We start from the raw sequence: 11,990 nt of genomic DNA, 5'->3' as shown, positions 1-11,990 counted from the left end.
TTCCGAATTTTTTTAGTTCAAATTTGAAAAAAATTCGGAAAACACATTCCGAAGTTGTTTTTGAAGGCAAAAAAAATTCGGAAAACGCGTTCCGAATTTTTTGAGCAAGGGCAAAAATGGAATTTCCAGGGGTGTGGTGAGAAAATGGGGTAGTGCGATGAGAAATTTTCGAAAAGTAGTACAAGAATGGGCCGGAAAATCTGTACAGTGGGCCCATAATGGAGCGGGCCAGCGCCGTAAATTGGTGTGTCTGTTGGGTAGCTATCGATCACTTTACCAAAACCCGAACCAGGATTTCGCCACGTGGATCAACATAATGAGATCTTAATTAACCTTCATTCATTCAAAAAAAAAAAGTCCAAGAAATTTTGAATGTGAAGCCAAGCGCGCAACGATAATTCACATTAGACAACGGTGGTCCCCACCCATGTGAGAAACGGGACAATGTTCAAAAACTACGGGACCTACTTCCCCAGCTCAACGTCGTCGTTTTACCATTAAAACAAACACTCACTCCTCTATTCGCACGTGCCACTCACACAATCACTCTCTCTTCATTCAAATTTTTTTCAAAATCCTTCTTTATTTTCCTTCATTCATTTTCATTTCATTCATTTCACAAATTGCAAACACTTCACTGTTGTTGTTATTGTTTACTTCTATCGTATCTATCTTCGTTTTCACTTCTTCTAGAACGTTCCGATCTGATTAAAGTTAGTTAAAGATGAACGGTGGAGGAAGACAAGGACTTAGATCTAGTGGTGCTACCGGCGTTCACCACCAACGTCAATACTCCGAGAATTTTCTCGACGGCGCTACTACCGGTAACAGATGGCTTCAATCTGCCGGTCTTCAACATCTTCAATCCTCCGCCGCCAATCCACTTCAGGTTCGTTTTTATCATTCTCTCTGATCGTGTTTTGATTTGATCTGATGAAAATCTGATGAGATTTTGTACTTGCTTTGAAAATTGAAATGAAAATGCGAGTAGGATTATAATTTATACGGCGGTGGAGCGCAGGGAGGGAGAATGTATAGGAATGTTCAGAGAAGCTATAACGGTGGAGGGAGTGATTATTATATGGAACCTGCATCGCCTCCTGATGCTTTTCGTGCTTCGAATTTGAAGATGAACGGTGAAGATTCTACCGGTGATTTTAGTCCTGGCTTGTTGGATCTGCACTCATTTGATACTGAACTTCTTCCTGAGGTTGTTGTTGTTGATTCTATTTTTTTTACCGTACTGTGTACTTTTTTGTATTTGGACTTAGATTGAATTTATTGGTACTTTGATATGTATACACTGTGCAAAAATTTGAATTGATGTTTAACCTAATTTTCATGTTTAACTTTTCATTCCTTTATATATATGATGCTAGGTTAAAACTTAAAAGTACTTCGTTAATCTAGATGTGATAGTTGATTTGTTTTTTTGTATATCTTTTAAGAATTGCATTATGAAGTTGGTTGTATAGTTATATAGATATATAAAATATAAAATCTCTAGTTAATGTGTTCTCAACTAGGAGGATTGTTCCTGCATTTTCTCTTTGCAAGAAGATGCTTATGAATAGGTAGTTTGAATTTTGCTTATGATTTGTTTATTATCTCTGTTGTGGTAGATCCCAGTCTCCAATGCATATGAGTCGAACACTCTGTATCGTGGTAGAAGCTTTGATGACACTGAACCTTACATGATTAGCAAACAGACTGCCAAGGGTCGTGCTCCTGACAATGCATTGAAAACTTTACCTGCTGAAAAAGAGAAGACTAGTTCTGTAGCAAAGATTAAAGTTGTGGTATGTTCTCTTGTATATCACTATATATCATGGGTGTTTCATTTTTAATTGTTTCGTTCAATTTTCATTTGAATGTTTTTTCCTTAGATACTGCATTGGCACAATACCCAGATTAATACTCTTAGTAATAGAAATGAAAATTAAATGTGGTCCAGTTGTGAAGATCATTTAAATTTTAAATTTTGTTTGGATGATATTTGTGTGTCACTCTTTCATGTAGGTTCGTAAGAGACCTTTGAATAAGAAGGAATTAGCAAAGAATGAGGAAGACATTATAGAAACGTATGCCAATTCTTTAACAGTGCACGAAACCAAGTTGAAGGTGGGTCAATTATCTGTAGTTTTATGTTAGAAATGTTAGAAATTAAATAAGCTTTCAATTTTCAATAGAATGAAATGGACCAAGGTAATAATATTTTCCCCACGAGCTTCCTCACTTGTAACTTATTATGGAAAGGTTTTGGCATGATAGTCTAGATCTAGATGTTTTATATTTGAAAATTTTAAATCTTTATGCCTTACAGGTTGACTTAACTCAGTACCTAGAGAAGCATGAATTTGTTTTTGATGCTGTCTTGAATGAAGAGGTTACAAATGACGAGGTAACTATAATGTGATTCAATGTTCAGTTCAATTCAGCGTAATGATTGACAGCATATATGATATATCCCTACTAGTGTAAATATTTATATAACCTTTTTGTTTTTTAGGTGTATCGTGAAACAGTCGAACCCATAGTTCCAATCATCTTTGAACGCACTAAGGCAACTTGCTTTGCATACGGGCAAACAGGTGATAGCAGCCTCTCATCATATCTGATTTGATTGCTAATTTGCTATTATATTACAGCCTTCCTGAAGATAATCCAATTTTATGTCTATTTATTAAGTGATACTTCCACTTGAAATCATACATCTCTTGGATTTTTCCGATATTTCTTTTCAGTTTACAAAGTTTAGGCCATTACTCATGAGGCTATAAAATGTTTAAACTTGCTGACTTTGACGTCTTTTATTACTTATGTACAAGTTTTAAGTATTGGGATTTTTTTTATAGATATTCGTAAATCAATGCTTGCATTTTGTTTTATATCAAAGATAAATGCTTGAGACTTTTGAAGGTAAATCTAGATTCTGAGGTGCCGATATTCCATACCAACTTGACTTTGACAATTTGTACTATGAGCAAACTTCTAAGTACCTTCATTTGCTTTTATAGGAAGTGGAAAAACGTATACAATGAAGCCCCTGCCACTTAAAGCATCAAGGGACATCCTAAGATTGATGCATCATACTTACCGGAACCAAGGATTTCAATTGTTTGTGAGTTTCTTTGAAATATATGGCGGGAAGCTATATGATCTCCTTAACGAGAGAAAGTAAGTCAAACTCTCTCTTATTTGCTCCTTTAGTCTGTGCTCTGGAGGTTAAATTAAAAGGTGCATTATTGCAGAAAGCTTTGCATGAGGGAGGATGGTAAGCAGCAAGTTTGCATTGTTGGTTTGCAAGAGTACCGAGTTGCAGATGTGGAGAACATCAAAGACCTGATTGAGAAAGGAAGTGCCACAAGAAGTACAGGAACCACAGGTGCAAATGAGGAATCTTCACGGTCTCATGCAATACTTCAACTTGCTATCAAGAGGTCAGTTGATGGCAATGAATCCAAACCTCCCCGACTTGTTGGCAAGCTCTCCTTCATAGATCTTGCTGGAAGTGAACGTGGAGCAGATACCACTGACAATGACAAACAGACAAGGTATGATTTAGCTTGAATGGATAAGGTTGATCTATGTTATTACCTATCTAAAAAATTTCTTAGGAATTTAAATTAGATTGAATTAATATTTTTTTTTATTCATGGTTGTTTCCAATTGTATGATACATATGATAATATGATACAGAATAGAAGGGGCTGAAATCAACAAGAGCTTACTCGCCCTAAAGGAATGCATTAGAGCTCTTGATAACGACCAAGGACACATCCCTTTCAGAGGAAGTAAACTAACTGAAGTTTTGAGAGATTCTTTTGTTGGGAATTCCCGTACTGTTATGATATCATGCATATCACCAAGCTCTGGTTCATGTGAGCACACTCTGAATACATTAAGATACGCTGACAGGTAACAATGATTTTTTAAAACATTTTATACTCCTTCAAATCACCAACACCACACCTCACACACAGACACAATAGTGGAGTAAAACCACTGACATGACAAGTTTCATTGTTACAAACTGAATGAAAATACAGGGTGAAAAGCCTGTCAAAGGGGAACAACTCGAAGAAGGATGTTTTATCATCAAATTTCAACCTTAAAGAATCAATTACAGTTCCCTTATCTTCTGTTACTGCACCAGCCTATGAGGATTACACAGCTGATGCATGGCGTGATGAAAATGAAGGGGATGATTTTAGCCCCCCTGAAGAGTACTATGAGCAAGTGAAACCGCCGTTGAAGAAAAATGTAAGGATGGAGTCATATGCAATGACTGATGACAAATTGAAGAAACCTAGTGGTCTAGTCAAATGGAAGGACCTCCCAAAACCTGAACCTAAACCCACTAATTCAGAGGATGATTTAAGTGCACTCTTACAGGTGATTTGCTGGCTACCGAGATAATGATTATCATTTAAAAACCTTGTGCTTGTTATTACCTAAAGCATGTCGTAATTTCAGGAAGAAGAAGATCTTGTAAATGCACACCGGACACAAGTAGAGGAGACCATGAATATTGTTAGAGAGGTATTAAATTGTCTCTATTATTATCTATCATTTCACATGTCTTAACCTTGTAAGTAATTAACTGTTATGAAGTGGCTTCAATTTAGATGATAATCCCCCAAACATTGCGGCGTTTGTGTTTTAGTTTTTATGATGGGAGTAATGTGAGTGTCAGCGATTCTTTTGATAAATACCAGTGTATAGCATAAACAAGTATTCAGCACATATTATCATCAAACACATTGATATAGTAACTAAACGTCAATTTGTTAATCTCTTGTTAAATTTTCCCATGCTTTTAGCATTTATTTCTTCTAGGAAAAATAAACCAAGTGCTAGAACAGAGATAAATAAATTCCTGAACACTAACCCCCTTGCCACTGCATCCTTCCAAGGAATGGATTGAAGTCCATTATTCTTTTTCAAATTCATATTTTATCTGCTCTTGACATGCAGGAGATGAACCTCTTGGTTGAAGCAGATCAACCAGGGAATCAGCTGGACGATTACGTAACAAGACTAAACACCATTCTTTCTCAGAAAGCTGCTGGCATTCTACAGTTGCAAAACCGTTTAGCTCATTTTCAGAAACGTTTAAAGGAGCATAATGTCTTGGTTTCATCTTCTGGTTATTAGTATCATTTAAAAAGGACTCCTAGTGAGAAAGGTTTATTTTAGATGAGTGGAATCATGCATTTCTGTGATTGCCGTGGCACTATTTCGAGTTGAGATAATTTTATACCTTGGCAAACTACTCAGGATTTGGGAAACCGGAGAATAAAGTTTTTATTTATTTTTTCTCTTTACCCCCTGCGAGGAATGTAGTGTATTGGTTTTACGCACAGCTGTTGGTGGTGCCTAGCTAATGTATAAAGCTCTGAATTGATGTTTGATTGATCCATTGAATTATGAAATATTGAATACCTATATTTTTCTGATTGATTAGTGCACTAATTACTTTATTTGAGCGTTATGAAGTCTTCAAATCGACAAAATATTAAAGTTTATGCAAGAAAACGGAATGGTTGATTTGCTGACTCTTGTTTTGATATTTCCTAAGCTTGGTGTAAGAATACTTGCTAAGCAACTTAGTTGATAGAAAGCAGTTTGAAAATATTTGATGACCATATGCAAAAAGAATGAAATTATCATTGGGGTTTCAAAACATCGCATATATCCTTAGCATATTAAACAAATAAGTTTAAGTTTAGCAATTTATCTGTTCTTATTTTCTATGAAATTTTGTGTAGTGAATGCTTGTTCATGTAACTTATTGGACTATGGTTGTACCGGTGTTCTTGACAAATGAGAAAAGCATACATATGAATATGCTCTCTCATTTAGAAAGCATTTTCATTTGACAGAAGCATTGAGGAATACTGGATCATGGAACTCATGATTTTGAATGTGTTAACTGTTATTAGAATCTCATTCTCTGTGGTGAATGGTGATACTTCTAGCAGAAACAAAATAGAAATTGGCATTTCTCAATTGCATGAATCAACATTTTGAGAGTTTTGCACCATAAGTTTCACAGAAATATTAACCAAATAAGAAGGTGCCAGATATTTGATGTAGAAATGTCTACTATGCACATGCCTTGACCTTGAATGATACTTTCCTTGGGTCTAAAGTCATTATCCATTGTTACATTACATTATATGCAAATAAAGTAGCTAGACTTATATGCCACTGGCATTAATGTTACAAGATTCCTTCAGGAAAAATTCAAATTAAAAATCGGTACCTTGATCTTTATGCCCAAAATAAATCTGAGATATTTTCTTTACTATAGACTTGAATTTATTTGTTTTCTCACATCTTACTATCAAGTAATCAACAAAATTTGAAATTTTTATTAAGACCAACCATCTCTCTTAGAATTGAGAGAGAACTGGTAAATCTTAGAATTTTGGATCGAGTCTAATTCAACCTTACAAAACCGACTTGTAAGGTGAAGATTGTCTTATTTATAAACATATTTTCAGGTCATCTCTCACCCAATGTGGTACTCTTAATAGTAGACTCAAATAAAGCTTTTAAGCTGGAAAAAATTCTAAATAATTCATTATAGAAGAATGAACAATATAAATTCAATTCAAACATGAACAAACCAGGAAAAAAAAACTGGAATTCAGACCAAACAAACTCAAACCCTTCAACATACTAGTACTAGTTGAAGTAAAATAAAAGTCACTTCACACAAAAAATGGTGAAAACAAAACACATTTCATCATATACATCACAAAAATTAAGATTTATGCTATATCTACAACCTGATTGATCCAAATCTTCCCTTTGACTTTGAACGATTGATGCTAACAGAAGATTGTGAAACAGAGAATTCTGAGTGAATGTCAGTGAAAAACTTGTCCACAATATCTAAATAAACAGGACTCTTAAGACGAGAATAATAGTGAAGTGCTTCTTCTATATCTAATACTTGTTCAACATCACTTGAATCATTCATATCCAATTCCTTCATCTTCAATGCTAATTCATGAACACCCTCATTCTTGTTTTTCCTTTTGTCTTTTCTCTCTTTCACTCCATCTTCAATGATGTTCTTTTTTGGACTTTGTTTGACAAAACTTACATGCTTTTTTTCGGTACTTGAAGCTTCTTCCATTGCTTTAATCTCATCATTCATATTCATTCTATTGAGATCAGATTGAAGTATATCATAGAACTCATTGTAGAATTAATCATTTGTGTATGATCTTGCATTGCGACCGCTTCGACAGTTGAAGGAAAGAGATCTTGGTAGTTTTTGGTATCCTCCATAGATTAAACATTTGAAGTTTCTAAGTGTTTTTTTAAGTAAAAATTTGGTCTTGTGAATGGTTTTTCTTAGAAGCATTTGTGTTTTTGTTCTTCTATGAAGACAAAAGAAGAGAGGTTTTCTTGTGTATTCTCCAATTTTGTCCTCACTCAAATTTGTATATAAAGAGATGTTAACTAATCCTAAGGTTACAAAAAGAAAAAAAAAATCAATTGTACTATAAAGGGTTTTGTTGTATTTTCTTTGTCTATGTTTCAACTCTACTTTTTTTAGTCCACAACATCCCATGCTCTTTGTCATTTTCAATCCCTCTTTTTTTTTCTACCCTATATCTAAATATATCATAAAAGTGAATAATTTTGATATATTGTCGGTGTAAAGCTTTTTACAGTGTCATGACTTTTAAGGTAAATACGATGAAACAATTATGATTGACTAACGGTATAAAAAAATCTTTAGTATATATAAGCATATAATTATGATGAGAGGGCCAAAGTATTTTAGGGTCCCAATTGAAGATATTTTTCCCTCAATTCATGTGTGGTTGTTTCTCTTTGGATTAAAGAAAAAAAACTATATGTTTGAGGACTTTAGTATCTAATTTATCACAAATATTGTATTGTTTTTTGACTAGGTGCTGTTGAAAGTGTAGTGGTATTGATTAAGATGCAAAGCTAAAGTAAAAGTAGTAGGTGGCTAAAAGATTAAAAACAAGAAATTGTGTACTATAACACTTTGTTAGCCAAATTTAAATCCTAAATAGTAAGAACCCTTGAATCAAATAGTCCTTAATTAATTCCTTCATGGGTCAGTATATTTTTTTTTATCAATTCAAATTTGTTTTCTTTTTATCATCATAGTTACTAAAAAATTACTGTCATTGAGAATTTACTTGTACTATTGTCTTGGTTACATGCCAAACACGATTAGGTTGGTACAATGGTACATAATATCTTAATTGTCATGACTCATATGTGATGAAGAAATTAATCCTTTATATGTAAGGAAGACATGCATGGCCCCCAATCTATATAGTACGGTTGGCAATTGAGAAATGAGAACTAGTGAGAATTAATTGTGAAGATAAGGTGAGTTATGTTTCATTTTTTGGACTGTGATGTCATTATCGGACAGTACCTAGTTTTTAAGTCCTTCACCCACCTCTGTCCCAGTTCTAAAGGTTAAAAGTGCTATAGAGACAGTAGTGCCACGTAAAAAAAAAAAATCTTTGTAGTGAACTGTAGCAACTGACATAACTGTAGAAACACGATCACGGATTGTATGTGATAGATCTTGGGGCAAATATTGGTCCTGTATAAGTATGAGGGATAAGGAATTTAGCGTTCTAGTTTAACCAAGATCATGGTTCGATTTTTAGTTTGGATATGGAATGACATTATAGGAAGAGTTTGTCGCATATTTGGGTCCCGCAAGCTCGAATAACTACGGTTGCGCGAAGAAATATCTGAATCTTGTTAAAAATTTACTTATTAACTCCGCAGATATAAAAACTCTTTGGTAAATGTATTTTTTCACTAATGATTGTGATTTTGTTTTAGGATTACTAAGCGGTTGCCGGTTGTAGATACTTCGTAGCTATAATAATAAGGGTCTTGTTAACATGTTAAGATATACCAAAATAGAAATTCAACATTTAATGATACAAGAAATTTAATGCTTCAAAAGTCAAAATACACAAATTAGCATTTAATAATTTCTATTTTTACTTCCTTAACATGTGCCTTAAGGGCACAAGTTAACATTCTCCTAATAATAATAAGATCAGAAAAAAAAAAAAAAAAAACACCTAACCCTTGTGTTTGTTAAAAAGTTATGGCAATCAATCATATACCTTGCTCCTACGAAAGGGAGTTGAAAAGTTCAATAAATTTGCCTCCATGATTATGGCCCTTACACACACACATTGATTGGCTGGGTGCCTATAACATTTCTGACCTTGACAGTAACACTATCTATGGACACTTATACCCATCTATGGACTATAGTGAATCCATCTATGTTCAAGGATGTGGATTCACTATTGTCACTTGCATTCATACCAAAACACTTTCTCAATTCGATCACTATTAGATTTGATTGGTGGATGATTAGTTTTTTATATTGAATTTAACCCGATTTTATAAAAATGATGATAGGTTATATATGGCAAGGTTAATCAACTTATAAATATGATAAAATGTGACAAAATATGTTTAAATTGTAGTAGTTAGTTATGTTTGGCAGATGATTAATGAATTATAATACATTGTATTTTACAGCCCTTTCGAATCTCAGTCATCCCACTTATCTACCTTGAATTTCTAACCACTAAGCAACTTGACAAAAAAAAACTATATATAACTCAATAGGAATTATCTAATGTTTAATAAATTCAGTTATTTGATTCAGCATATAAAAATATAATTTTAAATTGAATAATTTTAATGAAGAATAAAATCTATATAACAAAATTTTTACAAATTCAATTATTTGATTGGGTAAAAAAAATTATATTGTAAATAAGATTGTTTAAATGAAGAGAAAAAACAAAAATGATTGAATTTGAATTTATTGGACAAAATGATTGAATTACACTTTATTCCAAAAATACCCCTTCACTGTTTAAGTGGCGAATGCTAAAGGGGGCAAAAATCTGAAAAAATACAGTTTGCTACTTAATTAGCTAACTCAAGAGATGTAAAATCTGAAAAATACAGTTTGCTATTTAAGTAACAGAATGAAGTTTTTCATATTTTATAAGGTCCACCTTGTCTTCACTCCCTAGTAGCGAGTGTTTTTCCAAATTTTGCAACCTTCAACACTCGCTACCTAACCAATAATAAGGTTTAAATTGATAAGTCAGGTGCATATGAGAAGCTCAGGGGTCGTAAAAAGAACAACTAAAAAAAACTCAACTTTTTAAAGTCTAGTTTTTATAGGCTTAGTGAGAGCCCAATACAAGACTGAATTTGGGCTTTGCACAAGTGAGTCTGAAAAAGCCCAAAACAAAACCATTTTCCATGAACCAACATATAAATATATAATACGCAGTTTCCACTACAATTAGGGTTCTCGAGATTCATCTTCGCTGCTGCACATTTTCGGTGTTTCTCCAACTACGATTCAATGGTATACATCATCTTCTTCATCTCCATATATTAATCTCTGTGCTATTTACTTTAACCATTTCGTGTTTGAATGAATCGCAGGGTAAGGGTACCGGAAGTTTCGGTAAGAGAAGAAACAAGACTCACACACTCTGTGTGAGGTGCGGCCGCCGCAGTTTCCACCTTCAGAAAAGTCGGTGCTCCGCCTGTGCATACCCTGCTGCTCGTGTCAGAAAATGTAATTGCTCTTGATCTGTACTCAATTCGATATCTAATTAGGGTTTATTTTGGTTTGTTAATCATAACATTTTTCTAATTAGGGTTTTGATGGTTTGTTAATTATATTTGATATTTGATTTTAGATAACTGGAGTGTTAAGGCAATCCGTAGAAAGACCACTGGAACTGGTAGGATGAGGTACTTGCGTAACGTTCCTCGCCGATTCAAGAGTGGCTTCAGAGAGGGTATGTACTCTTTTTTCTATTCTATTGTAGTAAAATCCTTAATCAGTTCACAATTTAGATACTTATGGTCTGTTTGCATTATCAGCTTATAGCATAAGCCCTTATCATAATTAGTGCTTTTGTATAAGCTTACATAAGCTATTTCTATAGCAAAAGATAAAATTAGGTTAAATTGTTTTTGTATATGCTATTGCTATAAGCTGTTTTCACAAGTAATAGATAAGTTCGAACAAGTAATGATTCTTGGTAAACTTATTAACAGGCACTTGATCTTTTGTTATTATTTTTAAAGAATTTCATATCCTTGTCATTACTTTGATTGTTGGTAATGATTTTGCTTTGTGGATTTTTAAATATAGGAACTGAAGCTGCACCTAGGAAGAAGGGAGGAGCTGCAACTGCTTAAGTTTTTTGAGAATTGTTGTTTTGTTGGGTACGGAGTTTATAGAATTAGTTTGATATTTGTGATTGGGGCCAATTATTAGAACTTTGTTTTTGCAGCCTCATTGCTTCAGTTTTAATTTCTATTTACTCTGTACTTCTTTTATATTCCAATATTATTATTATTACAAAACTATTTTATCGTTCAGTTTGTTGTGTGGCATTACTAGATTTGTTTTTAAATGGTTCTGTTTTGTGAATTAAATACTACTATTTGCTGCATTCATAGTAAAATTCGCCATAATGATATATCTAGCAAGTTATCCATTGTTATGGGAACTTAGTTTGAGTTTTGTGGTTTGATTCTATCATATGGCTGCACATTTAGTTTTGTAATTCACACTTAGATAGTCTTTCCCATAAGAGTAATTCTCGTAATTCTTGTTCTTGCTGCTGTTCGAGGCAGTTTTGTCACCTTATATTATTTCTCACGATGTACGATATGTAGAGTAAATGAATTTCTTGATTATAAGAACAAAATGGTGTTTTATTTTGCTTAGAATAAAGGATGGGTATTTAGTGATCATGATCTTCATTCCTTCAGTATATTTGGGCATGCGTATATGACAGTGTAATGAAATAGGAACCATCACATTGGATAATTTTGTCATCTTGCTTGTCCCATTTCTAAAGGATGGCATTGCGACGGTTTGAATTTGCTTAGTTTTGGCCTTC

General features: G+C 33.6%; 3 protein-coding genes across 4 annotated transcripts; 2 read left to right on the top strand and 1 right to left on the bottom strand.

Moving 5' to 3' along the window:
- Positions 1 to 406: 406 nt before the first annotated feature.
- On the top strand, positions 407 to 5,459 carry LOC123896736 (kinesin-like protein KIN-13B). Of its 2 annotated transcripts, none has more exons than XM_045947096.1 (12): positions 407 to 889; positions 1,022 to 1,210; positions 1,623 to 1,799; positions 2,020 to 2,121; positions 2,324 to 2,401; positions 2,510 to 2,591; positions 3,018 to 3,177; positions 3,252 to 3,554; positions 3,700 to 3,918; positions 4,050 to 4,395; positions 4,477 to 4,542; positions 4,978 to 5,459. In XM_045947096.1, the coding sequence occupies exons 1-12, from the start codon at positions 725 to 727 to the stop codon at positions 5,155 to 5,157; spliced, it is 2,067 nt and encodes a 688-aa protein (XP_045803052.1). In that variant the 5' UTR covers positions 407 to 724; the 3' UTR covers positions 5,158 to 5,459. The 2 variants fall into 2 exon arrangements, with proteins under 2 accessions (XP_045803052.1, XP_045803051.1); XM_045947095.1 differs by having other exon boundaries at positions 480 to 889; positions 992 to 1,210.
- Positions 5,460 to 6,558: 1,099 nt separating this feature from the next.
- Positions 6,559 to 7,553, bottom strand: LOC123898112. Its single transcript, XM_045948993.1, has one exon. It carries the CDS (start codon positions 7,175 to 7,177, stop codon positions 6,791 to 6,793), a length of 387 nt encoding a protein of 128 aa, XP_045804949.1. The 5' UTR covers positions 7,178 to 7,553; the 3' UTR covers positions 6,559 to 6,790.
- Positions 7,554 to 10,280: 2,727 nt separating this feature from the next.
- LOC123897745 (60S ribosomal protein L37-3) lies at positions 10,281 to 11,481 on the top strand. Its single transcript, XM_045948492.1, has 4 exons — positions 10,281 to 10,432; positions 10,513 to 10,648; positions 10,773 to 10,874; positions 11,234 to 11,481. Exons 1-4 carry the CDS (start codon positions 10,430 to 10,432, stop codon positions 11,278 to 11,280), a joined length of 288 nt encoding a protein of 95 aa, XP_045804448.1. The 5' UTR covers positions 10,281 to 10,429; the 3' UTR covers positions 11,281 to 11,481.
- The last annotated feature ends 509 nt before the right edge of the window (positions 11,482 to 11,990 follow it).

Source organism: Trifolium pratense, linkage group LG7 (genome assembly GCF_020283565.1).
Source record: "Trifolium pratense cultivar HEN17-A07 linkage group LG7, ARS_RC_1.1, whole genome shotgun sequence".
NCBI lineage: Eukaryota > Viridiplantae > Streptophyta > Magnoliopsida > Fabales > Fabaceae > Trifolium > Trifolium pratense.
Note: the sequence above shows the minus strand (reverse complement) of the source record. Positions and strands in the feature narration are given on the sequence as shown.